At 46.7% G+C, this 27835-nt stretch overlaps 2 protein-coding genes and 1 long non-coding RNA gene across 5 annotated transcripts in view; 2 read left to right on the top strand and 1 right to left on the bottom strand.

Moving 5' to 3' along the window:
- Window positions 1–3770: 3770 nt before the first annotated feature.
- On the bottom strand, window positions 3771–6878 carry LOC117244863. Its single transcript, XR_004498709.1, has 3 exons — window positions 6748–6878; window positions 5609–5838; window positions 3771–5494 (listed from the first exon to the last, which is right to left on the bottom strand). It is a non-coding gene; the product is annotated as an uncharacterized LOC117244863 (long non-coding RNA).
- Window positions 6879–7178: 300 nt separating this feature from the next.
- TRA2B (transformer 2 beta homolog) lies at window positions 7179–21831 on the top strand. Of its 2 annotated transcripts, XM_015637937.3 has the most exons (9): window positions 7181–7319; window positions 13055–13188; window positions 16554–16716; window positions 16957–17145; window positions 17947–18062; window positions 18698–18781; window positions 20531–20593; window positions 21047–21120; window positions 21413–21831. In XM_015637937.3, the coding sequence occupies exons 1-9, from the start codon at window positions 7284–7286 to the stop codon at window positions 21421–21423; spliced, it is 870 nt and encodes a 289-aa protein (XP_015493423.1). In that variant the 5' UTR covers window positions 7181–7283; the 3' UTR covers window positions 21424–21831. The 2 variants fall into 2 exon arrangements, with proteins under 2 accessions (XP_015493424.1, XP_015493423.1); XM_015637938.3 differs by lacking the exon at window positions 21413–21831 and having other exon boundaries at window positions 7179–7319; window positions 21047–21128.
- Window positions 21832–27513: 5682 nt separating this feature from the next.
- IGF2BP2 (insulin like growth factor 2 mRNA binding protein 2) overlaps window positions 27514–27835 on the top strand; it is a 22376-nt gene continuing 22054 nt past the window's right edge. For both annotated transcript variants that reach the window (XM_015638049.2, XM_015638048.2), the window contains exon 1: window positions 27514–27819. In XM_015638049.2, coding sequence (XP_015493535.1) covers window positions 27630–27819 — 190 coding nt within the window. In that variant the 5' untranslated portion in view covers window positions 27514–27629. The remainder of the gene's footprint in view (window positions 27820–27835) is intronic.

Genomic DNA, 27835 nt, shown 5'->3' with positions numbered 1-27835 from the left:
AGGCCCCACCTCACCCCCTAATTCCTGGGGTGTCCAAAAAGCTCTTTGCACACTTGGGCTCATATCTGAAGTATCTTCAGTCAGGTCTGCACTGTGCAGCAGCCTCACATTTCCTTTCAAGCTTCAAGTCAGTGTTTTATATAATGAGCCTTTAAGAACCTGTTTAATAGCTTTGCAGAAGGTGCAGGAAAACATGCAATCCCTACATGTACTTTTTCTTCTCCTTTCCAACCAGGACATTTGCTGTGATCTGTGATTTCTTTATGCAGGGTCTCACAGCTCACTTGAGATCCCCACAAAACCTCAGAAGGAAAAGGTGGAACCCCCCGAATGTCCTGGCTACTGAACTGAACTGCCTGGATGTGCTGTGGGATTGCTGTTGGAGTGTGAGTCACACACAGGGAATTTGAAGGAGCTGGGAGCTGCCAGTGATAGTGATGACTGCCCTTGTTGCCAGTAGCAGCCACACCTCCACACTGCTTTCCAGGCTTATCACTGTCACCGATGCGTGTCTGCCCTCCCATGTATCACAGAATCATAGAATCACACAATACCCCAAGCTGGAAGGAACCCACAGGGGTCATCCAGCCCAACTCCTGGCCTTGCACAAACACCCCAACAATCCCACCCTGTGCCTGAGAGCATTGTCCAAATGCTGCTGGAGCTCTGACAGACTTGGGGCCAGGACCATTCTCTAAGGAACCCATTCAATGCCCCACCACTTCTGGGGGGAAGAATCTTTTCCTATTATCCAACCTAAATCTCCCCCCAGCATAGTTTCCTGATACTCCTTCAGGTCCTGCAGGGAGGGGTTTTGCCTTCCATTGGCCACATCAGATCTCACAAACACTTTGTGGAGATGGAGATGGCAGTGCCTGTATGGACACCTCTTGAGTCCTGGCAGCTGGGAGAGCAACCAGAGCCACCTCTTCTGGTGCAACCCCACTCTGCCGACAGCAGCTTTATGTGTTCCAGAATCTGATCGCTATCAAGAACCATCCTGGTTGAGAAAAGCTGTCAAACAGGATAGAAGGAGCAACATAGCTTTCAGAGAGATTAATTTTCCTGGTATCTTGGAGAGGTGGTCAGCCCTCCTGGAAATGGGCTCTGCTTCCTGCCCTTTCCTATTCCTTGGAAAAGCCCCATGTGTTTGAGAATGCCTCATTTCTGAGCAACAAGTTGTTCCTGTAACTGCTGCAGTGTGGGGTCATGGCAGGCTTGGCCATGCTGTAGTTCTAAGGATGCTCATGGCAGTTCTCCAGCAGCTCTTCCACCCACGTGACATTCCCTGTCTGCAGCCGTCACTGCTCTGGGTCCAGAACACTGTGTGCGATCACTATTTAGATGTTGGCAGGAAATGCCAAAGTTTGGCAAGAACCAACAAAATAATCATGTCATCATGATGGATGGAGACACACATGTCACACAGGCTTAGACAGTTTTCAATTTGGGAAACATCCCCTCTTTAGTCCCTCTGAAGAGCTAGCCAAGAGGAACACCTGTGTCTACAAGACACTTCCAGAGGCAGGGAGGCAGATGAGCACTCCAGGGCCAAATTAACAGAAGAGCTTCTGCAGAAGTTTTGGGGAAAAACTAGAGAGGATTTGTAGGAAAGCTCCTGCTCCCTCTGCTGTTCCCTATGACCACACCAGCACTAGCCCTGTTTCAGCAGCTGTACAGACACCACAGCCACACCTGAGGCCACCTGGGGACACTGCACAGCTCCAGCAGCCTGACCAGGATGAGGAATTTCCCAACAGACAAGATGTCTCAACAACAACGCAACGAATATTAATTCCCAAGGCAGACATGCACAGTAAAGGGAAATCACAGCCAACTGCATAGAGTGAGTATTGAGGGGCTGGAGTGTGTCCAGGGAAGGGAATGGAGCTAGAGAAGGGGCTGGAGCACCAGGAGAGGCTGAAGGAGCTGGGAAAGGGGCTCAGCCTGGAGAAAAGGAGGCTCAAGGGGGACCTTCTGGCTCTGCACAACTCCCTGACAGGAGGGGACAGCCAGGGGTCGTCAGGCTCTGTTCCCACAGAACAAGTTGTGGACTCAGCAGTATAACATTTATGGTTGGACTAGATTTTTCCAACCTAAATAGTTCTGATCTGTTCTGCTCACATCCCTCTGCTCTTTTGGCAGGAAGGTGAGCTGGCACCTGGGGATAAAGGTTATTCCTAGCAGGATGTTTTTTCTGTGATCCCCTTGCAGCAAAGAGCTGCACAGGTGCTGGGCATGGCAGAGCTCTGGGCAGCACAGAACCAGGAGGGGCTGCAGTGGGAGCTCCCATGGAAAAGCTCTTTGAGAGCCTGGTCTGTCCTAGTTGGCACCAGAGCTGCCAACGCCCACTAATGATTCCCAGGGAGCTGGCTCACTCCTACTGTGGTTCTTGTTGCCCTGGAAGCGTGTCCATGTGCTGTGTGGGTGCTGTGGGGGAAGAGAGGTGGAGGGGAGCTGGCTCTGCAGCTGCACACGTGTGCTGCTGGAAAAAACAAACTCCTTTCCATAACTTCCAGAAGTGTGGCTTTTTCAGCCAGCAATTCAGTAGGCAAATGCCACAACACCCCAGCTGAGCATCCCTGTTTGCCTTTTACATGGTAAACATGGCAAATATAGACTCATTCCATCGATCCTGAAAAGAAACTGTGCAGGTGGATTTGTGAAACTTCCAGGATGCAGTTGGAATCAGGAATTTAAGTAATCAACACTTTTGTTTTTATAGTTTTGGGGGTTTTCTCCCCTTTGGTTTGTTATCTGTTGGAAAAAAAAAAAAAAGCCTGAAAAAATTAACATCAAAGTTCAATCTCAGCATGGATTAGCAGGACCTATGGATGTACTTCAGCATTCACTCAGGTGAGGAACAGCTGGAAGGTTTCTACCAGGAGTTGATTTGGATGTAGTCAGAGCAGCCTAGCAACCTCAACAGTGTAGACACGAGTCAGTCTTCTCCACTTGGGATCAATTTTGGGGATTACACACAACTGGAGAGAGGGAAATTGCTGTTCTGGGACCTGTTACAGCAGCTCAGAGCCACAAACATTTTCTACTCATGACTTTTCACTCACTCTTTCTTCCTAATCTTTAATCTTCACTTAAATGCTCTTACTCGTCACTTAATCTTTGTTCTTGCATGACACTGACCTCCTAAGGGGAGATGTGAGAAAGGAACAGGATTAAGAGGTGAAACAACCTGGCTGCAAAGCAGCATTGTCCTTGATAGATCTGTGTGGAGAAAAGTGCTGGTTCCACTCCCTATGCCTCTTTGTGTCCTTCTCCAGATCATTTTTAAATTTCCTACAGCTCCCACTTGGTTTGGGCTCCCTTCACTAAATCCTCAGAACGGAGAAAGGCAGGAGGCAACCTCCTGGCCCACCTTGACTCTAATGTTCTGCCTTTTTCCAATGTTTTTTGGTCTCTTTATAAGGGAGGGACATATCATCCTGATCCCTTCAGGCTCCTTCCTGTGTATCTCACAGCATCACACACTCTGCATAAAGAAACATCATCTTTTACTTTGATTTGCAAATCAGCAGGATCCCAATTCCCATGTAAATGTATTCACAGGATGCATGTTGTTGGCAAAAGGAACTGATAACTGTCTCTAGAGAACACCAGACACAGTGGAACTTGCTCCTTATTTTAGCATTTCAGCTGTAACCTGTCCCTTGTTCCCTGGGAACAGAGCCTGACCCCTATCCCGGCTGTCCCCTCCTGTCAGGGAGTTGTGCATACCCAGAAGGGCCCCCTGAGCCTCTTTTTCTCCAGGCTGAGCTCCCCCAGCTCCCTCAGCTGTTCCAGCCCCTTCCCCAGCTGGACACACTCCAGCCCCTCAATCTCCTGAACTGATGGGCCCAGAACTGTCCTCAGGACTGGAGGTGCCTCACAGGTGCCAGCACAGAGGGACAGTCACTGCCCTGGGCCTGCTGGACACACCATGGCTGGGGCAGCCCAGGGGCCAGTGGCCTCCTGCCCACCTGGGCACACCTGGGCTCATGTCCAGCCGCTGTCACCAACACCTCTATGGCCTTCCCCAGCTCTCCAGCCACTCTGTCCCCAGCCTGGAGCTGCACAGGGTTGGTGTGGCCCAAGGACAAGACCTGGCACTTGGCCTTGTTGACCCTCTCCCCATTGTCCTCAGCCCATGGATCCAGCCTGTCCAGATCCCTCTGGAGAGCCTTCCTGCCCTCCACACTCCCACCCATCTTGGTGTCACCGAAGAACATACTGAGGGTGGCAAATCCCCTTGTCCACATCATGGATAAAGATATTAAACAGTGCTGCGTCCCATACTGAGCCCTGGGGTTCCGCAGTGGTGCCCAGCCCAAGCTGGATGTAACTCCATTCCCACCATTCCCTGTGCCCAAGCAGCAGCCAGGTTTTTGCCCAGCAAACAGTGCACCCATGGAAGCCACGAGCAGCCAGTTTCTCAGGGAGAATGCTGTAGGAAACAGTGTCCAAGGCACAGGTGAGACTGTTAATTTAACTGCAAAAGGTGTTTTACAAACTCTGGCAGAAATATTTCTGTGGAAACCATGGCCAGGAGGCCCCCAAATCCAGATTGACATTGTAAGAGAAGCTGGAAGTGGCCGAAGCAAACAGAAAAATGTCTCTTCAATCCAGCTGCACTCCCTGCATCTCTGGGTGCTGCTGGGAGCAGGGAGATAATCTCCTTGGGATCATCTCACACATCTGCATCCCTGCTGCAGAGGCCAAGCACAGCGGGCTCAGGTTCCCCGAAGGTAGGGAGGCTTCCCTAACTCCTGGTTACCTACATTTAAATGTGAAGGATCAAAGCATGCTCAGATCAGCTGTTTCTTTTCCTCCATGCCTTCTCCTCCTGCTCAGAGTATTTTCAGGAGCATTGAGGTGTCTGCCACCACTGGGACAGGGAACATGCCCTCATTCCTAGGAAATTTCAGATTATTTATCCCTGCTGGTGTCTTCTTATCCCAGTGGTGAAGGGGAGGATCTTGAGGAGAGGTGGGCAATGCCCAGTGAGGGTTGTAGGCAGTTTTGGGGTTTACAGTCTCTGAGGGTCATGTACTGCCTAGATTTGTAAATGTAGACCAAGGGCTGGAAAACAAAAGTCTGTTAAACTTCCTGCAAGAAAGGCAGGAGCTGAGGTCACTTGGTCTGTTCAGCTTGGAGAAGAGGGTGAGGGCAGAGCTCACCAGGGGCTGCAGCTTCCTCCCAAGGGGCATCTCCAATCTCTGCTCTCTGTGACCACAGACAGGACCCAAGGATCAGCTGGAGCTGTGTCAGGTGAGGGTTAGACTGAATGATGAAAAGAGTCTTCCTACAGGGAGTGCTGGGGCACTGTCCAAGCTCCCCGGGGAGTGGACACAGCCCCAAGGCTGCCAGAGCTCCAGGAGCATTTGGAAAACTCTCAGGCACGGGTGAGATTATTGGGGTGTCTGTGCAGGACCAGGATTTAGACTGGATGATCCCTGTGGCTCCCTTCTAGCTCAGGATCAGTGTGTCAGTAAGCGTGCTGTAACACAAGCAAAGCATTAAGATGAAACCATTGGCATAAAAAACTCTGTGGTGTTTTTAAATCAGCAAAAGCTGCAAAAATACTGCCTTACTCTTCAGCTGATAAATTCACCTTTGTGTTCTGGGGCTGGCAGGAAGAGGGAAGGCAGCCAAGCAACCTCTGGTTTGTCTCTTCTCACAAGTGTCAGAGGTGATGGAAATGGAGCTGAGGTTCCCCCTGGGGATCTCTGTAGTCATCACCTGGGAATGCACTGCAAAGCCATCAGAGATTTGCTCTCTTCCCTTTGCACTTTGCCTCCAGCCTGCTCTCCCGGCATTCTCAGCTGCTGCCACTTCTTCAATCTGTGTCGGGAACGGCACCAGGAATAATCCCGGTGGCCAAAAATCCCACTTAGAAGAGGTACCAGCCTGTTCAGGTCTCTGCCTCGTTGCTTGTTAACAGCACAATGGGGCAGGCAGGGCATTACCTAGCCCTCACTGCACAGGAAATGAATTTCAGTGAAGAAAAATAGTCACTACTGGTTGTCAGATGGTTACAGAAGCATTTCTGGAGCAGGATTATGTCCCGCAGCAGCAGTTTGTGGGGTAACAGGTGCACTTTCAACTTGAAAAGAGTTGGTCTAGATATTAGGGGAAAATTGTTCCCCATGAGGGTGGGGAGACCCTGGCACAGATTGCCCAGGGAAGCTGTGTCTCATCCCTGGAAGTGTCCAAGGCCAGGTTGGATGGGGCTTGGAACAGCCTGGGATAGTGGAAGGTGTCCCTGCCCACGGCAGGTAGTGGAAATGGATGAGCTTTAAGGTCCCTTTCAAACTAGACAGTTCTGGGACTCATTTGGATTAGCTGAGCAGGTGCAATGTCTCCTGTCTCCAAGCCTTGTGCAGTATTGTGGTTTGAAAAGCACTGAAGAAGTCAGTATTTTGGTTAAACCACAGCTGTTTTAAGTCGGGGTGGTCCCCTCTGTGTGGACGTCCTTTGCTAATCCCTGCACAGTCCTGGCCCTTTGGAGCAGCCGGTGCTTTACTCGTGCTGCTTGTGATATAAAACAGATACAGCGGAGGTGTTTGTGACACTCCTCGCTGCACACGTTTTGTGGAGAAACAATGCGGAGGAGGGAGGAAAACCCGCCATTTCAGCGACGCTCGGCTGCCCTCGAGTGGGTGCCTAAGAAATATCCCGCTCTTCCCTCCCCACGTGCTCTGAACTAATGCTTTAACACTCTAAAAAAGTCCCTCGCAATCACATTCTTACACTGTTTCCACGGCCTGGAGAGGGCGATGGAGCCGTCCTCACCTGGAGCGAGGGCGTAGGGCCTCACCTGAGGGACGGAAGAGCGGGGCCTCACGTGGGGGCGGGCTCATGGCCTTATCACTGGTGGCGTCTGGGGCGTGGCGTCAACGCGAGAGGCGTGGCCACAGCTCTGAGGACGGTAATGGTCGAGTGATGTGATGTTCGTGGGTGGGCGGAGTGGGCGTGGGCCTGATGTGGGCGTGGTCTCGCATCAAGGGCGGCCTCAGGGCAGGGGCGTGGTCTTCCCTTAAACAGCGCAAACTTGGGGGCGTGGTCTGAGGGCAGAGGCGTGACCTTCTGTTCGGGGCCGGCGCCGTGGGGGGCGTGGCTTTGGCTCGTGGGCGCGGCCTCCGGCTCTGGGCTGTCCCCCCTGGGGGCGAGTCCTGCCGAGCGCGCGCGCGCGGCCCCGCGGTCTCGTCACTTCCCGCGCGGACGGCGCTGTCGCCGGGGACGGTCGTGTCCGGTTCGGGCAGCGGCAGGAGCGGCGGGACGGGACGATGAGCGACAGCGGGGAGCAAAACTACGGCGAGCGGGTAATACACGGAGTCCGAGCGCGCTGCGCGGCCGGGCCCCTCCTCTCTCCCCTTCCCACACACTCCTCCCTCGCCTTCGGGTGGCGCCGGCGCCCCCGCGTTTCCCCGTGTCCCCTTTCGCGGGTGACGGAGCCTCCGCGGGAGCGGAGAGACGGGTGAGGCAGCCTGGCGGGGTCGGTGGCGGAGGAGCCGCTCCCCGCGTGAGGTGCTCGGCGCCATCTTGGGCCGGGACCGCGCGCGCCCGGGAGGGACAAAATGGCGGCCCCGAGCCCTCAGGGACCCCTCGTCCTTCATCCCACCCCCGCGGAAGGCGAATGCTGTTGTTATTCACACTCCAGAGCCGCCTTGCAACCCACTTTTGATTTGCTCTTTAATTTAGACCGCTGTTCGCTTCCTCTCGCCTGTAACAATAACTCTGCTCTTCGGGCCAAGCGTCCAGGTGGCTCGGGCTCGCCTCTAATTTAGACTTGATAATCAGAGGCAGCCCCTTCGTTTTGTGAAACCTGCAGCAGATATCTCTCAAAGCTTATAGTTTCGGAAAGATCTCACTGTCCGGATGAGTTTTTATTAATGTCGAAATAGATGAATTGCTAAGCTTCACGTTTGTGATGCACATTTGTAGTTGCTTTTTTTTTTTTTTTACTGCATCAGCCTTGTTTGCCTTTGACGTCTTTAATTAGGGTCAGTACTGTATTTTTGGGATTTTTTTCAGCATAATTCAAATATTTTGCTGCAGCATCGGAGGGAGTTGTGGAGGTGATAAGTTCTTAAATTTTAGGCTGGACGGGGTAAGAAATATTAGAGAACGTAGTAATTCTGAGTGATGTCTTTCTTAGAATATAGTTTTGTCTTATTAATCCACTATAAGAAGCCATCATATCTGAGTGTTTCTACTTCACGGTAGGTAAAGTAGAAAAATCTGGTAAAATTAGGTAAGGTAGAAAAATTTGGTCTCCAGAGGGCTAAAAATGGGAACGAATGGTGAAAGACAGGGATTAAGGAATAGGCTCGTGCCAGCGCCAGTGTTTTCATTGGTATCTTCATTTACTCTAAAGTTATTTTAGTGAGGGGGTATTTTTTTGGTCTGGGTGAATGATTTGTGTGTTAGTTTTTTTTAAAGATGCCTTAATTGTTGCGTAGATTGGAAGCTAATTTAGTCTTAATAAAGTTTCCTAGAATAACCTGCATTGTGTTTTCAGTCAGAAAGAGTGGAAATAATAAAGCTTCTATAGCAAAGTCTTTTTGTGTGAAATACAAATGTGCGGAGTATTGGGGCAGAAATTGTCTGCTGCTTTTTTATATTTTTAACTTTAAAAATGTATTAAAGCATTTGTAGCCTGCCTTTTCCATTGCCTAAAATGAGTTATGTCTGAACTTTAGGGACTTTCAAATAGGTAAGTTGTTTAAAATTGATGTGTTTGTAAAGGTGAAACCATAGAGCTGCAGACTTGCTATTCCAGACTGGAGCAGGGATTTGTTTTCAACTTCTGCTCTTGCCAGTGTTATTTATGGGGTTTTTTGCTTACCTAAGGCTTATGTTTTACTGAGTCAGTGGCTTTTATGCTTTTCCAAGCTGGAGTCTCTGCAGAATAGAGTTAGTGTTTGGATAAATAATCTGCAATATTGATTGCAACTGTCTTAAACTGTCCCAAGTGCAGGCTGCCAACAGGAATTGTCCTCTTGCTCTCTCCTTCAGTGGTGTTCCCTTCAGTCAGTCAGATCTGGGAATTCAGTCATCTGGATCTTGTTTTACTCCATTTCCAGCTGCATTGGTTTGCAGGCCTGACTTGATTGAGTCCTCATAGCAGCTTTTGGGATGAAGAAATTCCAGGTGCTTTTGTCAGGAATGTGACTTGTTTATGCAGCAGCACGAATTTACACTGGATTATGGTGCTTTTAAAAGGGGGGGTGTGGAATGTAAGAAGAATTAAAAATCCCCACTTGAATTCTCTTTTACAATTTATGCTCCATAGTGGGATGAACTCTAGAAACTTTTTGACTGAAGAAACTATAAATTATGGAATGAATCCAGTACTTAAATACTGTAATATACTTGAGATGTTGTTGTTGTGCTACAATGCCGTTGTTTTCCAACTTAATTTTGTTTTCATTGAAATTGTTCTCACTGAACAGGCATGGAGGGGTTAGAAAAAGATGAGTTAAAGGCCAAATTAATGAGTCCTACCTTGTGAATTAGTTAATTATGATGGCTTGGTACGTGGTCAGAAGCTGTTCAATGTGCAAGTTAGGGTAGGGGGTTATGTTTGGGTTTTTTTGGTTTTAATGTATAAAAGCTCAATTTACAGATTGCTTCCAAGGTATTTAATACACATCTTTTCAAAAAAGAGTGATTTTTATTATTAAATTGTGTGAGGAGGTGGTCTGAGGAAGCCGTTTGAGATTAGACATGAGATGATCACTCAGTGCCACCAAATGGCACAGTGACACCTTGAATAAGAGGCTGCAGATCAGATAAAGTCATGTGAGGATGCACCTTTCCTTAGGAAAACAAGTGGAAATACATAACTTCATAGGAATATTTTATTATAAAACCTTAATACCTTTATTTCTCTGTATCTTACATTACTGACTGAAATCTGTAGCTTCTGTTCCTGTGAGGAAAACCAGGATCTCAGCATCACCTTTCATACCTACTGCCCCCCAAATAATCCTGTGTTGGGACATTCCCTGCTCAGCAGCTGTAACGCTCTTTGTGAATGTGCTTAGAGCTGTTAAAGTCATCCTGGCGTTACTACACTTGGTTTGAACATGCTTGAGATCTGGAAAGAACCACAAGCCTGGACTCCAGGACTTCCATGTGAATTCCAGAAGTGCCTGATGAAGGGGAAGAACTGTTGATAAAGACCAAGGGATCTGGGGAGGGAGGTTAAGTCCACACTTGACAAACTTAAAGTTTGGGGGGGGGAAATGGTTATTGTTTAGTGAATACTGTCTGGATCTGCTGACTAGCAGTGCTGGAATATAGGCAGGGTAAGGAGAGTTGTTTCTTCCCTCTTTGCACGTCATGCCAGGAGCATACTTCGGCATTTTTCAGTAACTTCAAATTCACAGAGTGAAAGCAAGGAGTAGGAAAAGAAAAAAGAACATATAAAGAACAACAAAACCAGATGGAAGATATGAGCTGTGACTGATGTGAGCCCTCTAGGATGTAAAATAAATTTGCAGTGTTGCAGGCCTCTGGTTCTTAGAATTTTGGATAGGGAGGATTTCCTGGGGCTTGGGGTGGAAAAGGGGTAACTTGGTAATTTTGGGGGTTATTACCAGTCCTGGTGATATCCAGAGCAGGGGGACGTGAGTTTAATTCCTTTACAGCTGGAATAAAGAAGTGCCATGATCCTGTAAAGTGTGGTGGATTGAAGGATGATCTGGAAAAAAAAGTGGATGTTTAAAGCCTGGGAAATATGAAATGCAAAAGAGTTGAATGAAAATAGGCCAGCTGTTTAATTGTTTAAATTTAGGTCGATAGTTGTGTCTTAAGACTTCTTCCTAAGCTCAGCTCCTCAGTGTCCAGATTCCACATCAACCTTAACATAATACAGCAAAGATTGCCTGAACAATGTACCAAATGTATGAATAATTACCTATTCTCTACTAATTTCTTCAAAGCTTTTTGACTTCTAAAAGCTCTGAAAAAGGGTTTGGGATGTATTTGTGGGCAAAATCCTCTCAACTGCTTCCCTCCAATCCTGCATTTCTCCTTTTATTTCTGGTCTCAGACCACCTGTGTTTGACCACAGCTCTTTCTGTTTAGCCCAGACTATCTTTCGTGAATCGAGGTATTTTTCCTCAGGTGAAAAGCAGCCTTAATTTGGGTTTTAGTCCTTCTTTAATCTTACTTTGTCTAACTTTGTTGAAGAGCTAAGACTTCTTGAGGCAAAATGCATACATTAACTCAGAATTCATCTCTGAAGTGTTTTCTTTGGAAGGTAGTAATTGATTCAGGTTAAATTAGTTAATTGTAATTTAAATTGCTCTCTAATATTCCCCCTGCCCTTTGCAGTGTTAGTACATGGGGAAGCTGTAGTTTAGAGCAAACCCTTAAACATCTCTATGACGAATACAACGCTGGCCAATTTAGTTCTATTTCTGTTGCTCTTTGGATTAATTGCAAACCTGCTTTATCCTTTATGTCATGTTTCTTTCCCCTGTATGGTAGGGTAAGCAGGTAACATTTGATTAAAGTTGTATGGAAGTGGTTGAAGCATAATTAAGTTTTGGGTTAGCTAATGAATTTCTGAATGCTTAGTACAGGATTCCTGTTGAGTTAGTGTTCAAGTTTAAGACATGTTAGAAAGATAAAACAAGGGATTTTCCAGAAAAATCTGGTACCCAGTGTCATTAGTAAGCTCTCTTCATCAGAATTTACACTAAATTCAGGATTGTTTTTAGAAGGAAGTATAATTCTGCTGAACTGTAAATTGTCTCTGATGTCTTGAAATGAAGAACACTTTCTACTAGTGTGTTCAGGTGTGTAAGGCATATGACTAAAGTCAAGCATTATACTGATTAAAAAATAAAAATACACAAGTTGAAACTGCTAATTAGGTCACAAGGAGATTGCCAGTAAATAACAGAGCAGGTGGGGCATTATTCCAGAGTAGTTTGGAGTGTGGGGCACAAGTGCAGTTCTGGTCAGTGGGAAATTCAGATTCCTGTGGAAGCATGAAGCCTGCACATGTAATCCCACTTGTGCAGGCAGCTGGTGATGTGTGCTCCTAAACCTTCACACCAGGAGGGGCCCAAAATTCAGATAATTGGAGTTCATAGACGGACCAACCATGCAGTGCTTTCTGCATTCAAAAGCACATCTGTCAGTGGCTGCAGCAGGACCTCACTGGAGTCACTCCTTGGTGATTTTGTCTCAGTGTGTGGCTGATAGTGCAAATTATTTTGAGTTTCCTGATGCTGCAATTCCTTAGTAGGTACTCAGTTGATTCAGTTGCACTTGCTATTAAATACATGCATAAATAGCAAATTCAGCTACTTAGGGCTAAGTTAAACTGAGTTGACTGAACCTGTTGATAAAATTGTAGGGCTTTGGTAGATTCAATTCTTGAACTGCATTTATAGTAAAAGTCCACAACACTTTTTTTTTTCTAGTTTCAGTTTTGGCACTAGATTTTATCCTGGAGTTCTTAAATATTCTTCATCCTGTTCTTTTTCTATTAAGGTTAATGTTGAAGAAGGAAAATGCGGAAGTCGCCATTTGACAAGTTTTATAAATGAGAATTATTTGAAGCTCAGGAATAAGTGAAGCTGAAATTTGAAAAAAAAGAAAGTGAATGCATGCTAATTATCAGACCAGAAGTCCCACTTATAGAATATTGAGCAATTTGTGTGAAGTGGGGAAGATGAAAGAAGTCAGAATTTGAAACGGAAGAATGAAGAAAAGGAATAAAAATGAAGTTAAGATAAGAAGTAATCTGGAATCTGAAAGCACTACGCTAAGTAATTACTAGTCTGTTTATGTGTCCCTGTATATTTTGCTAAACATGCATGCATTATCTGTTTAATAGCAAAAGTACATGCAGGGTAAAGAAGTGTCTACCAGGGAAAAAAAAAAAAAAACCTCCTTAAAAATCTAGGCAGTGCTAATGCCGACTGCCCAGACACGTAGCTATGAATATTTACCATTTATTTCACTGGAGCTTGTTTACAGCCCGTAGGTGAACAAGGAATTGTGTACAAATTAGGCTTTCAATATCTGCGTGCAGGAATCCCGTTCTGCTTCCAGAAGCGGAAGTGCTCATGGGTCTGGCAAGTCGGGGAGGCACACCCCTGCAAGATCTCGCTCTAAGGAGGATTCCAGGCGCTCCAGGTCAAAATCTAGATCCAGGTCTGAATCCAGGTGAGTTTGCCTCTTTTACCTCTTCCTCTTCCTCACAAGTCAGATGATTGTCAGAGGTAACCCAGCTTAGCCAGTTCTGTTTCCAGAGTTAGTGGATCTTGTGTGGACATGGAATACAAAGGGGCATGTGTGGTTTCAGGATTGGTGAAGCCAAATTATATAAATTTAGATATTTTTGCTGCTTCTTCCAACAGTTAAATCAGCTAAGTAGGTGTGTATCTTTGCTAATACACTTTGGAGGTGCCTGCCTTTTATCTCTTCGCATATTGACTTGTGTCTGAGCGTGGAGTACTAGGAGCTTTAGGTCTTACTTTTGCTGTGCATTGACAGAGTTTGGTGCATCAGCATTTTAAGCCATATTCATGTATTATGTTTCTGTACTGGAAACAGTGATGTTCCTGGAGTAGTGAAAAGAAGCAGTAGAAATAAATGTGAATTTCACAGTTTGACATTTTAAATCCATTGATTTCACTTGAAAATTAACAGGCTTTGAATATTAGAAAATTAATAATGAATGTTTGAAAATTAACAGCTTTGAATATTAGAAAGCTCTCCAGAAAAGTTGTGGAGTTTCTTATTGTATTTGTCATGTGGCAGCACAAACATCCACATGCCTATTTGCACTGTATTACCTCTCCTGATACTCACCTGCCAAACAAGCTGTGTGCAGGGTCAGAATTCCTCTTTTAAGAGTAGCTAGTTGACTGCTGACTACAGAAATGAATGTGTTGATCATTTCTTTACTTGTAGGCATTCAGGCTAAAAAAGGTGAGGTTTCAGCAGTGTGTTTTTCAGGTGAGCTTATGAGCTTTCTTATGTGAACAAGCAATGAACTGCCAAAGCCTGGGGGGCAGGCTGGAGGAAGATACTGTGCTGTCAGCAATCTCCCAGGATTGAAAACACTATCAAAGAGGGTGTTACATCTTGCAAGATTAAACAGAAAGGCTTTTGTGAGCAGGAAGGTAGTTGGGAAGCTTTGACAGCAGAATGAGTTTTTTTAATTCAGGCACAGTCACAAGTGTCATATCATGTATCTGACAGTCCTTGTAGTGTAAGAAGAAATGTGTCAAATAAAAGGAATAAATACTTGTTAGAGTAGTACCACTGGAGTGACCTGTGGGAGTGTCAGCAGTGAGAGATGATGGGGCAGCTCAGGAAGGGCCCAGCCCCAGATCCTGCTCAGGCACTCAGCTATGGGCTCAGACCCTGCTGTCAGGGCTTTTATCCAGTTGAGATTTGAAAACCTTGGGGGAGGGAGGCTGAAAACACCTTTGGGGAACCTTTTAATATTAGAACAGCAAAGTCAGGACACCTCTCAGCATGTTCTTCTGCTCCTTAAACCATATGACTCCAGGGGTTTCATACTCCTTAAAACATTTCCCACTTTTAGAGTAACCACAATACTGAGTAAAAATGCAGTCACAGATCGTACTCAATTCTGAAGAAGCAAATCTAAGCTGTAGAATTTATGAGAGACCTGACAGATCTTACTTTTGCAATAAAAAGAGTGTAAATAATGCCCTAGCAACTGCCTTTCTACTTTTTGATGAGCAAAAAGTAGAAGTTTATAAGTACCATGGCTTCCTGAGCATTTAACAGCTGTCTTGAAGATGCCTATTGCTGGAGGTAACAGAATTACGTGTCAGAGTTAGTGTTGATTAGTGGATTTGGACAGAATTGTGTCGAGGCACATAATTAGAAACAACATACTTTAATCTCTGTTCAGTGCTGTCACACACTGGGATGCGGTCATGGGCAGATCATTGAACTCTGGCTTTCCCAGAGAAATAACCCTCTGATAACTTATATATTTCTTGATAGTTTCTGTTGCAAATGTATTTTTTGAGTTACCAGCTTATAAATTAAACTTTGATTTGGGAACCAACCTGTGTCTTGGTGTTTTTATCAGTTGGGGTGTGGATATACTTGATTTTAAAATCTACTTTTACTGAATTTTGTATCTCCTATCTTTGGCTGATACCATTCTGGTACCTGAAATATCAGTTCTGAGTTTGCTTTGATTTTTTTTTTCCTATGTCAGTGGCTGAAATGTGGCTGTGTGCATGTGTGGAGCTTCTTTTTTTTGTTATTGATATTATAATTTCTCTATGTTTTTACTGTTTTCCCAGTTTCAGGGAAGTTCTCTTTTTTAATTTCGTTGCAAAAATCATGTTTTGCCTATAAATAGGTAGTGAAAAGTGCTGTAATGGGACATGCTGAATTAATTTCTCCTGGACATGAATATCCATTTTAAGTTGAGCTTTTCTGTCTCACTCTTGATGAGGTTGGAGATGTTTTTTGAGGAGATAAACAGTTTGGCTGTGACACTTGGTGAGAAGTCCCTGGAAGAAGCTGTTAAATGCTCAGGAGTAAAAGCAGTTCAGGTTCAGAGCTTCCCTCATGCCAGTGGGGTGGTGCTGCTGTGGAGTTAGAGGAGCTGGACATTTAAGACAGAGCTAGAAAATCAGCAATTTGTGACTCAGATCCGTTGACTGTTACACTGTTTACTGCACTTCTTAGAATTGCAAGGGTTTTTCTTTGGAGTGGTGTGGAATGCAGGTTACTTAGTGTAGCCATCAACAGATCAAGATCAGGTGTAGCAGCCCCTGTGAGTGTCCAGCTTCTCCTCTAGGATTGGCTGTGTTGGGAAGGCTTCTTTGGGAGAAGGAATTGAAGAGTTTTAGCCCCTCATGTCCACAGAACTTGTGATGTAAGAAAATACTTTTTGGGGAAAAAGGAATTGATGAGCAGTTGCACCTTTGCATAAATGCACTTACGAGAGTGAACATGTAAATATTCATGAACAAGCAGTGCTAAATAACTGCTGAAATATCAGCAGGTATATGAGCCAGCTCAGGCTTGATTTCTTCAGATTGTGCTCAGCTCTGTTTCAGGGGTATTTGCCAGACTTTAAAGAGTGTGTTCGCTTCTCAGTGTCACCCAAGGCACCACCAAGAGAGTACCCCCCTCAGTGCTGCATGCTTTGTGTTAAAGCATATTTACTGGTCGCTTTGTCTGATACATGTGGAAAAGAAAGCCACCCCACTTGCTTTTACACTAAACACTGAATATTCTAAGCACTAGTATGTCACACCCAGGTAGCTTTGTTAAATGAAGGGCTGATCGATCAGTGTAAGTTCCTGGACTACAGCAAGAATGCCCTGAGAGCATCTCCAGTTATCTGATAGTAAAGATTTAGCGCACAGTCGTTGAGCGTAGTGAGTAAATGGATTATAGCTTAGGTATGTGGTGCTGCAGAATTTGGGGAAACAATTATTTGAGCTTTTTGTGGCTATCTGATGGATTTTTGAAATGTTAAACACCCCAACAAGCCCAACACTATACCTTTCTCTTCTTTCCCTCAGGTCTAGATCAAGGAGGAGTTCCCGCAGACACTACACCAGGTCCCGCTCCCGGTCTCGCTCCCACAGGAGATCCAGAAGCAGGTCGTACAGTCGGGACTACCGGCGACGGCACAGTCACAGCCATTCCCCCATGTCTACTCGGAGGCGTCACATTGGGAACAGGGTATGTGTGTCCTGGATGCGTCCTGGAATCGGTCTCTGTGCCCTGAGAAACACAAAGGGGTTCTGTGAACGGCTTTTGTTCCTGTAGGTTGAATTTATTAGTGGCTATTAGCAGGTGACCTAAATCTTAGCCCCACCTTTGTTGCTGTTCATCTTGAAGCCCTGACGGTCACAGCTTGAGAAATATGTTGCACTGCAAATAAACCTAATTTAATTCTAATATCTCTGTCCCTTCCTTTAGGCAAATCCTGATCCAAACTGTTGTCTCGGAGTGTTTGGGCTGAGTCTGTACACTACAGAACGAGACCTGCGAGAGGTTTTCTCTAAGTATGGGCCCATTGCCGACGTTTCCATCGTGTACGATCAGCAGTCACGGCGCTCCCGAGGGTTTGCATTTGTCTACTTCGAGAACGTCGAGGATGCCAAGGAGGTAGGTTGGGGTGCACAGTATGGGCCGTGTTTGCTGGGCTCTGACCTCCTGGGGTGTATGTTCTCTCACAGTGTATAGCCAGGGGAAACTCGTAGCCTGAAAAATAGTTGGAATCTGATAATCATGGAATTTGGCCTTAAAAATGCTGCAGAATGAATTGGGAATTCTGTAGTCACCCAGTAGAGAATCCTCACTGTGCTCATGCCAGTCCTTGTAGAGCTGCCCTTCATGGGCTGGAGCAAGGCTTATATTCTGCATAAACTCTGCTCCAGAAGGTCTCCAGTCTTTTCCACATCTGGCATGTAGGCTTCCATGTTGGGTTGGAGCTTGATGTACAGGTGCTGCTACTTGGCAGACAAAAAAAACCCCAAAACACAAGTGTTCCTGGTTTTTTACTTGTTATTTGTGACTCTGATCTTATATTTAAGGTTATGGTCATTTGAAGGATGTATTTGAATATCTTAGTGGTGTTCTTTTAACCTGTAAATGTTTTATATTGTGTGGTGGAGTAGTTACATCTCCCTACATCAGCATGGTGAAAGGTTGCTCTTAATCATGTCAGAGGCTTTGAAACAATTGCTCGGTGATGTTCCTTTCAGGATTTTAGTCAGTGGTTACTAGCACTTAAGTCCAGCTGGCCTAGAGCATCTTACACGGTGCATTCACTGTAAGATGTGACACTCAGACCTGCCTCCAAACAGCCGTTTTTTAGGGCATTTTTACACTTAAAGGAGTGGTTAGAAATATTGTGTAGTTGCTGAAGTTTATACCTACGGCTAATGTTCTTCTGTCACTCCTTAGGCAAAGGAACGTGCCAATGGAATGGAGCTGGATGGAAGAAGGATCCGGGTAGACTTTTCCATAACAAAAAGACCTCACACACCAACCCCTGGAATCTATATGGGAAGACCCACTTAGTAAGTTGTGTCCATGGTTTTGGCTGGTTTTTTTTCCCCCCAAACCAATACAGGATATGATTCATGATTCTGTAAAATCTTCTGTCTCTCCCCTGAGAGACCAGATTCTGAGTGGTTTTCCTGGTTTCTTGGGCTTATGCATTAACTAATTCATTTAACATTTGGGATTAGTGGTTTGCTGTGTTCACACCCTGCACTTTTGACTTCCAGTTGCCAGCAGTGTAAATAGTTTTCCCGAGTCGTTCCCCAGTTCACTTCCCAAGACTTTCAGCTTATTGGTGGTTATGGTGATGTTGTGTTTGAGACTAAAGGTTTCTGATTTTTTAAGTCAGAAAGTTGATTGAACAGGAGCTTTTTCAGAGTTTAAAGTGAATGAAGACTCGTCTGGGAATGGAATGTGCCTGTGATACCTAAAGGCTGAGGCAAATAACTGAAAGTTCTAGCATTTAAATAACAATTACTTAAGTAGTTCAGTTCCCTCCTGCACTGGTGGGAAACAGGAGTACTTGCAGTCTTCCAACTGTTAGAATAGGAAGTAACAATGTAACCTATTGTAAATCGTGTGAATTTACCACACTGCAGACAAAGTTAATGTTTCGTATCTTAGCAAATGCAATTTCCTTCCCTCTTTGCAGTGGCAGCTCACGGCGGCGAGATTACTATGACAGAGGCTATGACAGAGGCTACGATGACCGTGATTATTACAGCAGGTCATACAGGTGAGCATATTTGGAATCTTTTGCTGCTTTCTAAGCTCTGTTTTCTCATCTGCTTGTGCAAGCATTAGGCTGTTCATCCTACAAAAATATTCCAGAATATTTTTGCACTCACTGTCAATCTGGAATTTTCCTGTGAAATTTTCACCAAAATGACTGCTCAATACAAATCATATTAGTTGGATTGAGAAATACTTGATGATGTTTAACCTGTGGCCTGCCTTAGTCCAAAATGTTTTCTGAATCTGCACTAAGTGTTCATTGTGCTTTCGTTTTAGAATCTTTAATCGGTTCATCTGTTAGCACAGAAATGGTGCAGATTAATATTTGAGTTGATATTGTAGTGTCTACTTAAATTTTGAGCACACTGTAGTAGATAAAAAGTGGGAAATTTCAGTGGTCCCCAGTATCTCCTGCTGATAATTATGGCACCTCAAATGTTGCCAAAAATAAGGAATTGGGGATTGGAGCGTGTGTTGGGTATCTGCATTAGAAAGCTTTTTAAACATCCCTTGTCAGGTTGGATGTGTGTGTAATCATGGTTGGGGTGCAGTTGGTTTTGGTAATAGAGAAATTGGTTTTCTGCATTTTCCAGCAACATCCTTGTCCCCTGCAAAATCCTCACAATTTCTGGGACACTGTTAGGTTGAACACAAAGATAAGAGTTGATATTTTCTGTCTGCACTACCAGGCATTCCTGCAATTGCAGAATTCCATGTTAAAGTTACACTATGGGCCCACGTCTTCAGTGCTTAAGTGGTGCCTTTTCATTCTGACAGGGGTTTGTGAATGTTACCAGAAGTTGTGATTGTGTCAGGAGAGAGCCAGTGAGAGTGACCTGCTTTGGTGGGAAGCGTCCTTACTTGTGGCAGGGCTTGCCCCTGCATGGTGTTTAAGGTCCCTTCCAACCCAAACCCTTCTGGGATTCTGTGAATAAATAGGGAGCCACAAATGACTTGTGTGTGGCTACTTGAAAAATGTCATGGTCTGCTGCTTTCCCCTCCTGCAGACCTGGGTTGGTCGAGGGAGAGAGGTGTTACTATGTTGTGAGTGCTTCCCTGAGGAAGGAAAAGTTGGAATTGTTCAAGATGCAGTGGAGCATTGCATACCCCACCCTAAAAATTTCATTGGTAACAATTCCTTTGCATTCCCTACCTTCTGAAAATAAAGCCTTAAGGGAAATGTAGTGATAAATGGGAATTATAATTTCAGTTTCTCCCTGTTACTGTGGGAGGCTTAATTTTGCCTGAAAAGGTGTCTGTAAATAAGGTAATATTCTTTAAGAAAAGCAATCCCCCAGAAACAACTGGGGAAGGCTTTGAACTTGATTTAGTCTCCTGGTGGAGCTTTGCTGATCTGAATCTGAGGAGGTTTCAGTGCAGCCACTCAATATTAATACTGTAGGGTGATGTTTCACCTCTCTGTAAGTCACATCACATTTTGTGTTTAAACATGACTCAAAAGTGTTAAAATGTCAGGATGGGAAGGTTTTCCCTGCCTCCACCTTGGAATCGATGTTTTTCCTCAGGATAGTGAGTTGATCTTGCTACTTGAAAATAATAGATAAAAGGATTTTCCTTGCGTAGGTAAGTGTTTAAAAATCAGTGTTAAATTAAGTAAGTCAGCATCATCTGGTATAAGAACTAATGTTGTCTTCATGTCATTTTCTTAGTCTGGTGATGGGGGGGTTTTGTACAGTGAACTTTTTGTTTATTTTTTAAATTTCTAAAAGTCGTCATTTTGTTTTCACAGAGGAGGAGGTGGTGGCGGTGGAGGAGGCTGGAGAGCTGTTCAAGACAGGGATCAGTTTTACAGGTGTGTACTGGACTAGTGGAACTAGGCAAGGAAACACGAAACTTGGGAATGCCTAGATTAGAGGGGTTTGGGAGTGCCTGGCTGTAGGACTGACTGCAAGTCAAGGAAATCTTCACCTTGAACAAGTAATTCAGATTAAAAGTGAAGGTGGGTTTGGCTTACCCTGCTTGTGTGGGATGCTCTTGGCTTCAGACTAAATTCACATGAGAGCAGATTGTGAGTGCAAGAGCTTGTATTTGCTGTGTTAGTAAAAAATAATCCTGGTAAGAAAAGAGAGAATTCAAATCATTGCTTTGTTGCCCAGTGGAAATGTTGATCAGGTCTCCCAAGCTTGTTAGCTTTCCCAAATGCATTCCTGAGACCAGGATGGGGTTAGAGCTACCCACATAAAACTGCTGGCACTTACCTGTGCAGGTTTTAACAAAGGGATTGTTTGTGTCACCCCTGTCACAGGAGGAGGTCACCGTCCCCGTACTACAGCCGAGGGGGCTACAGATCCCGGTCCAGATCCCGATCCTACTCACCTCGTAAGTAGTCATGGACTCATGGAATGGTTTGGGTTGGGAGGGACCTTAAAGCTCATCCCATTCCACACTCTGCCATGGGCAGGGACACTTCCCATAGACCAGCTTGCTCCAAGCTGCATCCAACCTGGCCTTAACTGGGCCTGGCTCAGTCACAGAGTTCACCTCTCAAAAGTAAATTTTCTATTTCTTGAACTTCTTTTGAGCTTCTGTGTCCACTAAGATTGATTTGGGTGTGGATATTTTATTGAGCCTCAACCTTTGAAAGTCTGATTGTTGGGTTTTTGTCTTTCAGGTCGCTATTAAAGCATGACACATAGAGGAATTTCTAGCTACAGCCTTTGAGTTGAAATTGCAAGTTTGTGGACAATATTTTTTTATTGTCTCTTCTGTTTAACCAAGTGACAGTGCCTAGTGAGTTAGGTGACTTTTACACCTTTTATGAAGACAACTTCTGTGGTGTTCAATGCTGTTTCATTCTGCATATTTGTGTAGTTTGGTGCTTTGTTTCCAGGTGTGTTTTGAAAGGAGTATGTTTTGCATGTATTTTTTTAGTCTCCATTTTGACTCCTGAGAGGTTTCTATTGTAAAGACACAAACTGTCGAGTTAGTTTTTTCTACTGATTCCAAGTTATTCCCAAGATACAAACCTGTGTAAAATGCTTTCTGTAAGTGAGACAAGAAAATAAAATAAAAAGATGTTTGTTTTTTTTCTTTCCTACTTATTTTTCCCAAGAAAACAAAAGCGCGGAGGTAGTCCCAGGGCAAGTGCCATCTATTCCTTCCAGGAGAAACCAGTCTTTTGCTGTGCCCCAAGTAAATTGCACCTGAGGTGCTTCTCAAGTCCATTTCTCACTTGTGAAATTGGCACTGAATCCCTCGTTTGAGTGTTCAGCTGTTGCCTCTTGTGTTTAAAAGATTTTAGGCCAACACTTTACTGTTTATCTGTCATACCACATAATGAATTTGCACTTGGATTTGTGAGCCAGTTATTTTTTAATCTTGTGTTGGAGGAGCTTTCCACTTTTGTTTGTGGTGAGAATGTGTGGTTTTGTGGAAATAATGGAAATTTCTAGACTCAAAACTGATGATTTCTATGAATGTAGGGAACAAAGTTTGAGGAATGGTGTGCTGTGGTGCAAAGGAAGGGACTGAGGGAGCAGGCCCTACCTGCTCAGCTGCCTGGAGAGGAGATGGCCAACTGCAGTACACCAGGTGTCTTAGGGATTTGCAAATTATCCAGGTATTTGTTAAAATTTCCCTGTTTTTACTGTCCAGAATGGACAATGGCAGTAATTATTTTAAATTGTTTGAGCAGTACAAGCCCATTCAGGGCTGAGTTGGCACATTTTTTGGTGACAAGTTTTTTGCAATGTGTCAAATGGCTCCTGTGCTGAGTGTGCCCAAATCCCTGTGCCAGGTCTATGCTTGGTATGAGCATTGCAAGGCTGTGGTGCATCATGGAATAATTCAGTTTGGAAAAGCCCTCTAAGATGGACTCCAACCATTCCCCAACACTCAAAGGTGATCACTTGTCCATATCCTCAAGAGCCACATCCACAGGGCTTTCAGATCCCTGCAGGGATGGGCACTGTACCACCTTCAGCAGCTCCTGCTGCCTGCCCACCCTTTCCATGGGGAAATCCCTCCTGATGTGCAACCTGAACGTGCCCTAGCACAGCTTGAGGCTGTTCCCTCTCCTCCTGTCCCTGTTCCCTTGGGAGCAGAGCCCAACCCCCCTGGCTCTCCCCTCCTGTCAGGAGTTGAGCAGAGCCAGAAGGTCCCCCCTGAGCCTCCTCTTCTCCAGGCTGAGCCCCTTTCCCAGCTCCCTCAGCCTCTCCTGGTGCTCCAACCCCTTCCCGAGCTCCATTCACTTTTCTGGTGCTGGTAAGGCTCAGACACAGATGTCAATTCCACCAATTGAGCCAGAGGGAATGGATGTTGTCTGTGAGTGGCAGCTTGCTGGGGTGCACCCCACAATCCATGTTAAAGCTATCCCTGGGGTCTGGGGAGACAGCTGCTGTGGGGAGAGCCCAGCACTTGGTGCTGCTGAATCATTCAAGGGCTCTCAGTCCTGGAAGGGCCCAGTGCTCCCAGCGTGTAGCACTGCCCTGTGGCACGGCTGTGGGATGTGGAGTGCTGGAACCCACGGCTGCCTGGCCTGGTGCTCGGCAGCAGTGAGGCAGGAATTACCCATGGCAGGAGGAGGAAGCCTACCTGGACCCCTGGCATGGATCCCACCAGGGCAGCAAGGAACCCTGTGCCAGGGCAGCTGGATGTGACAGGCTGTGCCCTTTTCTGACCTGCTTTCCCATCAACACAGGACAAATAAAAACCTTGGAAGCATATGGAGGGCAAAAAGGAAACCAGGAGCTGTTTGTGTGGCTGTCCTCTCCCCACGCATGCAGGTGGAATTTCCTCTGGGGCAGTTTGAGTCTCCCTGCACAGGAGATGCTCCTGTCCCTTTGGCATCTCCTGACTTTCCCTGGGCATGAGGGGGGACCTGGAGGGATTGTGGAGCTTGAGGGAGCTGTGCAGTATCAAGGCAGTTGTGGGTTCAGTACATTCAGGCACCTCTTGCATGAGTAGTGCAGTAGCTCTCTGCTCCTCTTGGAATTCCAGGAGCTCCTAAAAATCCTGTTTTTCCTTGCAACTCCTTTGTTGGGGTTCAATTTATTTTGCAGTTCACTCCAGCTCCAGTAGATTGATCACACACAAGGCAGGTGTTCCCATCCCGATGGAGCTGCTTTGCAGCTGGGAGAAGCTGATCCTTTTGTTTTCCTGCTTGGATAGGAAGTGTGCAACTCCACAGGACCCTCCTTGGTGCCTGTCTCTACCACCTGCCTTTCCTCTGCACCACTGTTCCCACAGATCTGTACCTTTGACATCACCTTGGGAAAGCCAGCAAAACTTAGTTGGGAAGGAGCTGCTGGGCCATATCCACTATTCCCATCATTAATGTCTCACTCGTGCTCAACCCCAGTGCAGGTGTAATTAGCACAGACACTAATTTTGTTACCCAGCCATGCCAGTGCCTCCACCTCAGCATTCCTGACTGTTACAGACTTGGAAACTTCTGGAATCCAGTGAGTAGTGGGTAGATTTTCACTCGTGTCCCAGCAAAGGATGAGCAAAACAACTGAAAAGCATGGATGCATTTTCCAGCCAAATTGTGAATTATTTTCTCAGCTCTGCTCTTCCTGAGGGATAATCCCACCTCCCAAGATGGGCTGCTTCCATGCCAGTCCTTGATGCTCTTCCCTCACTGCCGTAGCATCTGCGCCATTCTCTGACTGGGAGGTTTCTAAAAGCCAAAAACCACATTTCAAATGGTTCATCACCTCTGTATGAGGGAAATTTGGGATCGTCCCAGCCTGGAGCTGCCTTGTGGTTTGCTCAGAGTGGTGAGGGGCAGGTGGGAGCTGCTCTGGCAGCACATCCTGATCCCACTGTGCTGCATTGTGGCACAGAGTCACCTCTGCCACCAGACTGGGAGAACAAACCAAGTCCTTCCATGAGGGAAATGGGTTCTTTTTTAGAACAGGGTTTACTCGGGGCTTTGTTTTGGCTCTCCTGTGCAGTCTCTGCAGCCAGAGGTGTCCCCATGGAGCAACAAGCAGCTGCATTCCCACCTTGTTCCCAATCCTAACAGTGAAGGGGTGGGATGAAGCTCTCCTGAGATTCTCTGCATGATGAATAGTGGAAAATACCCTTGAGGATTCAGAGAAAACTTGCAGGTCAGAGAGGTGAGGCAGGTTCCTCCTGGGCCAGGTCACTGGGCTTTTCCTGCTGGATTACTGCAGCCTCCTGGGGTAACTTCTGGAGCCCTGCTGGCTCCCTCACCCCGCTGTCTTTCCTCTGTCCTGTTCCAAACACCCTCTGGGGACGTGGGATCCAAGGAGAGATCCCAACACAGCCTGCTCCATTAGCAGGAGCCCAAACAGTGCCCTGAGTGCAAATCCCAGTAAGACCAGTCTTCCAGAACAGGGTGATGAAACCTTGTGGATCCCAACCTGCCTGTTCCAAGACAGGCTTTCCAAAGGCTCAGGATAAAATGGAGTTGTGGGCCAGACTGTTTATCCTGAGCTTTGAGGAGACTCAGGAACACCCCCAGGCTGGCCTCAACATGGATTTGGTAGTCCCAGATGTTTGCCCAATCTCCTCCCAAAACCTCCAGCTGAGGAACAGCATCTCCTCTTCATCCCATCGACCAAACACTGTTTTTTCCCTAGTTTGTCCTGTTTTTTCAAGGCAGCCCTTCAGACACAGCAGGTTATCTTGTCATTTTCCAGACTAAACAAACCCTCCTTCAACCTCTCATGGTCTTTTGCTCATTTTATCAGTCTTGCTGCTGCATTCCAAACTCATTCCATGCCAGCATCTCTTTCCAGGGAGGGATGATCTTGTTTGCAAGGCTGCCCTTGGAAGATGCTTTCCCTTTCCTGCTGGATCCTGCACCGCTTTTAGGACCTTTTTTCCATCTAGTTGCTGCCTCTCCAGCTGTTTTGTACCACTGCTCTGAAATCTTCCTTCCCAAAGCACAGTCTTCCCTTGAGCATCACATGTGGACCACGACAGATCCACCAAAACTGGGAAACAGTTACCAGCTCCATAGGGTTGGGAAATCATCTGCAGAAGTTTGTTGAGCTCTTTCTGCAAAGCCAAAAATCAGGGGCAGGAGGGATAAGCTCATGCAGGTAACTGCAGAGACTCCTCTGCTGCATCCAGAAGATGCTGTTTTGAGCAGTATGTGAGTTATGCAGGCAGAAGGCTGTTTTGAGGAGTAGTATGTGAGTTTTATTAATGCCAAAAGCTCGTGTTTCTCCCACTCCTTCCCAGTGGCAGTGACCTCACACAATGAACCAGCAGCTTCTGCCCCATTCCCGTTGATAGCTCATCCCTGAGGGGGCAGGAATGACCTGAAAAAGGGAAAGGGTAAGATCTTTGAAAAAGACTTTATCAACCAATTTCAGCCTAAAATCAACCCAAAAATGTGCTGGAGATGCAGGAGCCACGAGCACCGGTGACAAATGACAGCCAGGCAGGAGCCACACTGAAAGCAAAGCCGGAGAAATTGGAGAGGGATTCTTCTGGCTTTGCATCATCGCAGCCCAACCACATCTATTTTTGCTGTAGGCATGGCATCGAGCACCCGTCACCGCTATTCCTACTCCATCCATCTCTGTATGCCAGGGAAGACTGGCAGTGGGATGGAGCAGCAGGGGGAGCAGTGGTTTGTGTCCTTAATTGCCTTAAAATCTGGGGAATTCAGAATACTGCCCTTCACCCGCCCAGCGCAGGAAGGGATGCCTGGCCCTGGACACACTTTGTTCCAAGAGCACAAGGCCACTTGTCACCCACCCAGACAGGATTATTCTGCACCTTATTTCTGTCTCCAATCATGTCCTCGATGCGCTTCTACAAGGATTAGGCTTTTATTCTCAAAAGGGGAGAAAAATGTCATTTTGCCTGCAGGCAGGTGGTGTTACCAACTCCTGGTGACCTGAGGACACCGTTCAGCAGAGCCCAAGAGGCTGCAGGAGCCACCTACCAACAGGCAGAGAACGTGCACAGCTCGTGGCTGGAGTGTCTGGCACCAGTTTGGCATCTCCTGGAGCCTTCCCGAAGATGGGATCACATGCAGTTGGATCTGGGCTGGGAAGAGTTCATACATTCTTATTTTCTGAAAGAAGCATTGTAAAAAAATTGTTTATATTATTTATCATGCTTGTTTATTTGTTTTAACTGTATTAAGTAATTATGTAGATAAATAAATAGATATAAAGATGTATTTCTTATTTATTTTCTTGGGTTCCTGAGCGAAACGGTTTTCCTCTCCCTGAAGGAACTCCTGAAGGGTTGGGGGTGCTGGGCTGTGGTGGAATCTGGGGCAGAGTTTAGGGTCGTGGTAATGGGATCGGGGGTGATGGAGTCAGGGGTGATGGGTGCAGTGGGTTCCAGGGCAAAGTAGGGTTTTGGGGGGTGCTGGGCTGTGGTTTCCAGGGCAAAGGGGTTGGAATGGTGGGGGGCAGTGGGTTCAGGACAGAGGGAGGGGTTTGGGGTGATGGGGTGCGGTGGGGTGCAAGGGCAGAGGTGTCGAAGGTGATGACAGAGTGTGGGGCGTTAGGGGGAATGGGATTCCGTGGGTTCCAGGACAGAAGGATGGGGATGCTGGGTGCGGGAGGTTCCAGGACGGAGGGATCGGGATGCCGGATGCAGGGGGGTCCCGGACGGAAGGGATCGGGGTGCTGGGATGCGGTGGGGTCCAGAAGGGTGGGGGGCACAGGGCCGGTTCCCCCCGGCCCATCCCCTCCCCGCGGGGGTCTGGCGGCTCCACCTGCCCCCCCGCGGGGTGGCCCCGGGGCCGGGCCGGGCTCCGCCCGCCGCTGTCGGAGGCTCCGCCGGGCCGGGGCCGGTGGCGCAGAGCGGGACCCTCCCGAGCCCGCGTCCGTCCCGCTCCCGGGAGGGGAGGAGCCGGGGGGGCTCCCGGGGAGGAGCCCGGGGGGCTCCCGATGAGGCGCCGGAGGATGAACCAGCTGTACATCGGCAACCTCAGCCCCGCCGCCACCGCCCAGGACCTCCGGCAGCTCTTCGGGGAGCGGCAGCTGCCTCTGCGCGGCCAGGTCCTCCTCAAGTCCGGCTACGCCTTCGTAGACTACCCGGACCAAAACTGGGCCATCCGGGCCATCGAGACCCTCTCGGGTGAGCGACCCCCCGC

This window comes from Parus major, chromosome 9, assembly GCF_001522545.3.
Source record: "Parus major isolate Abel chromosome 9, Parus_major1.1, whole genome shotgun sequence".
NCBI classification, from domain to species: domain Eukaryota; kingdom Metazoa; phylum Chordata; class Aves; order Passeriformes; family Paridae; genus Parus; species Parus major.
The sequence above is the reverse complement of the archived record's forward strand: the minus strand, read 5'-3'. Positions and strand labels throughout refer to the sequence as shown.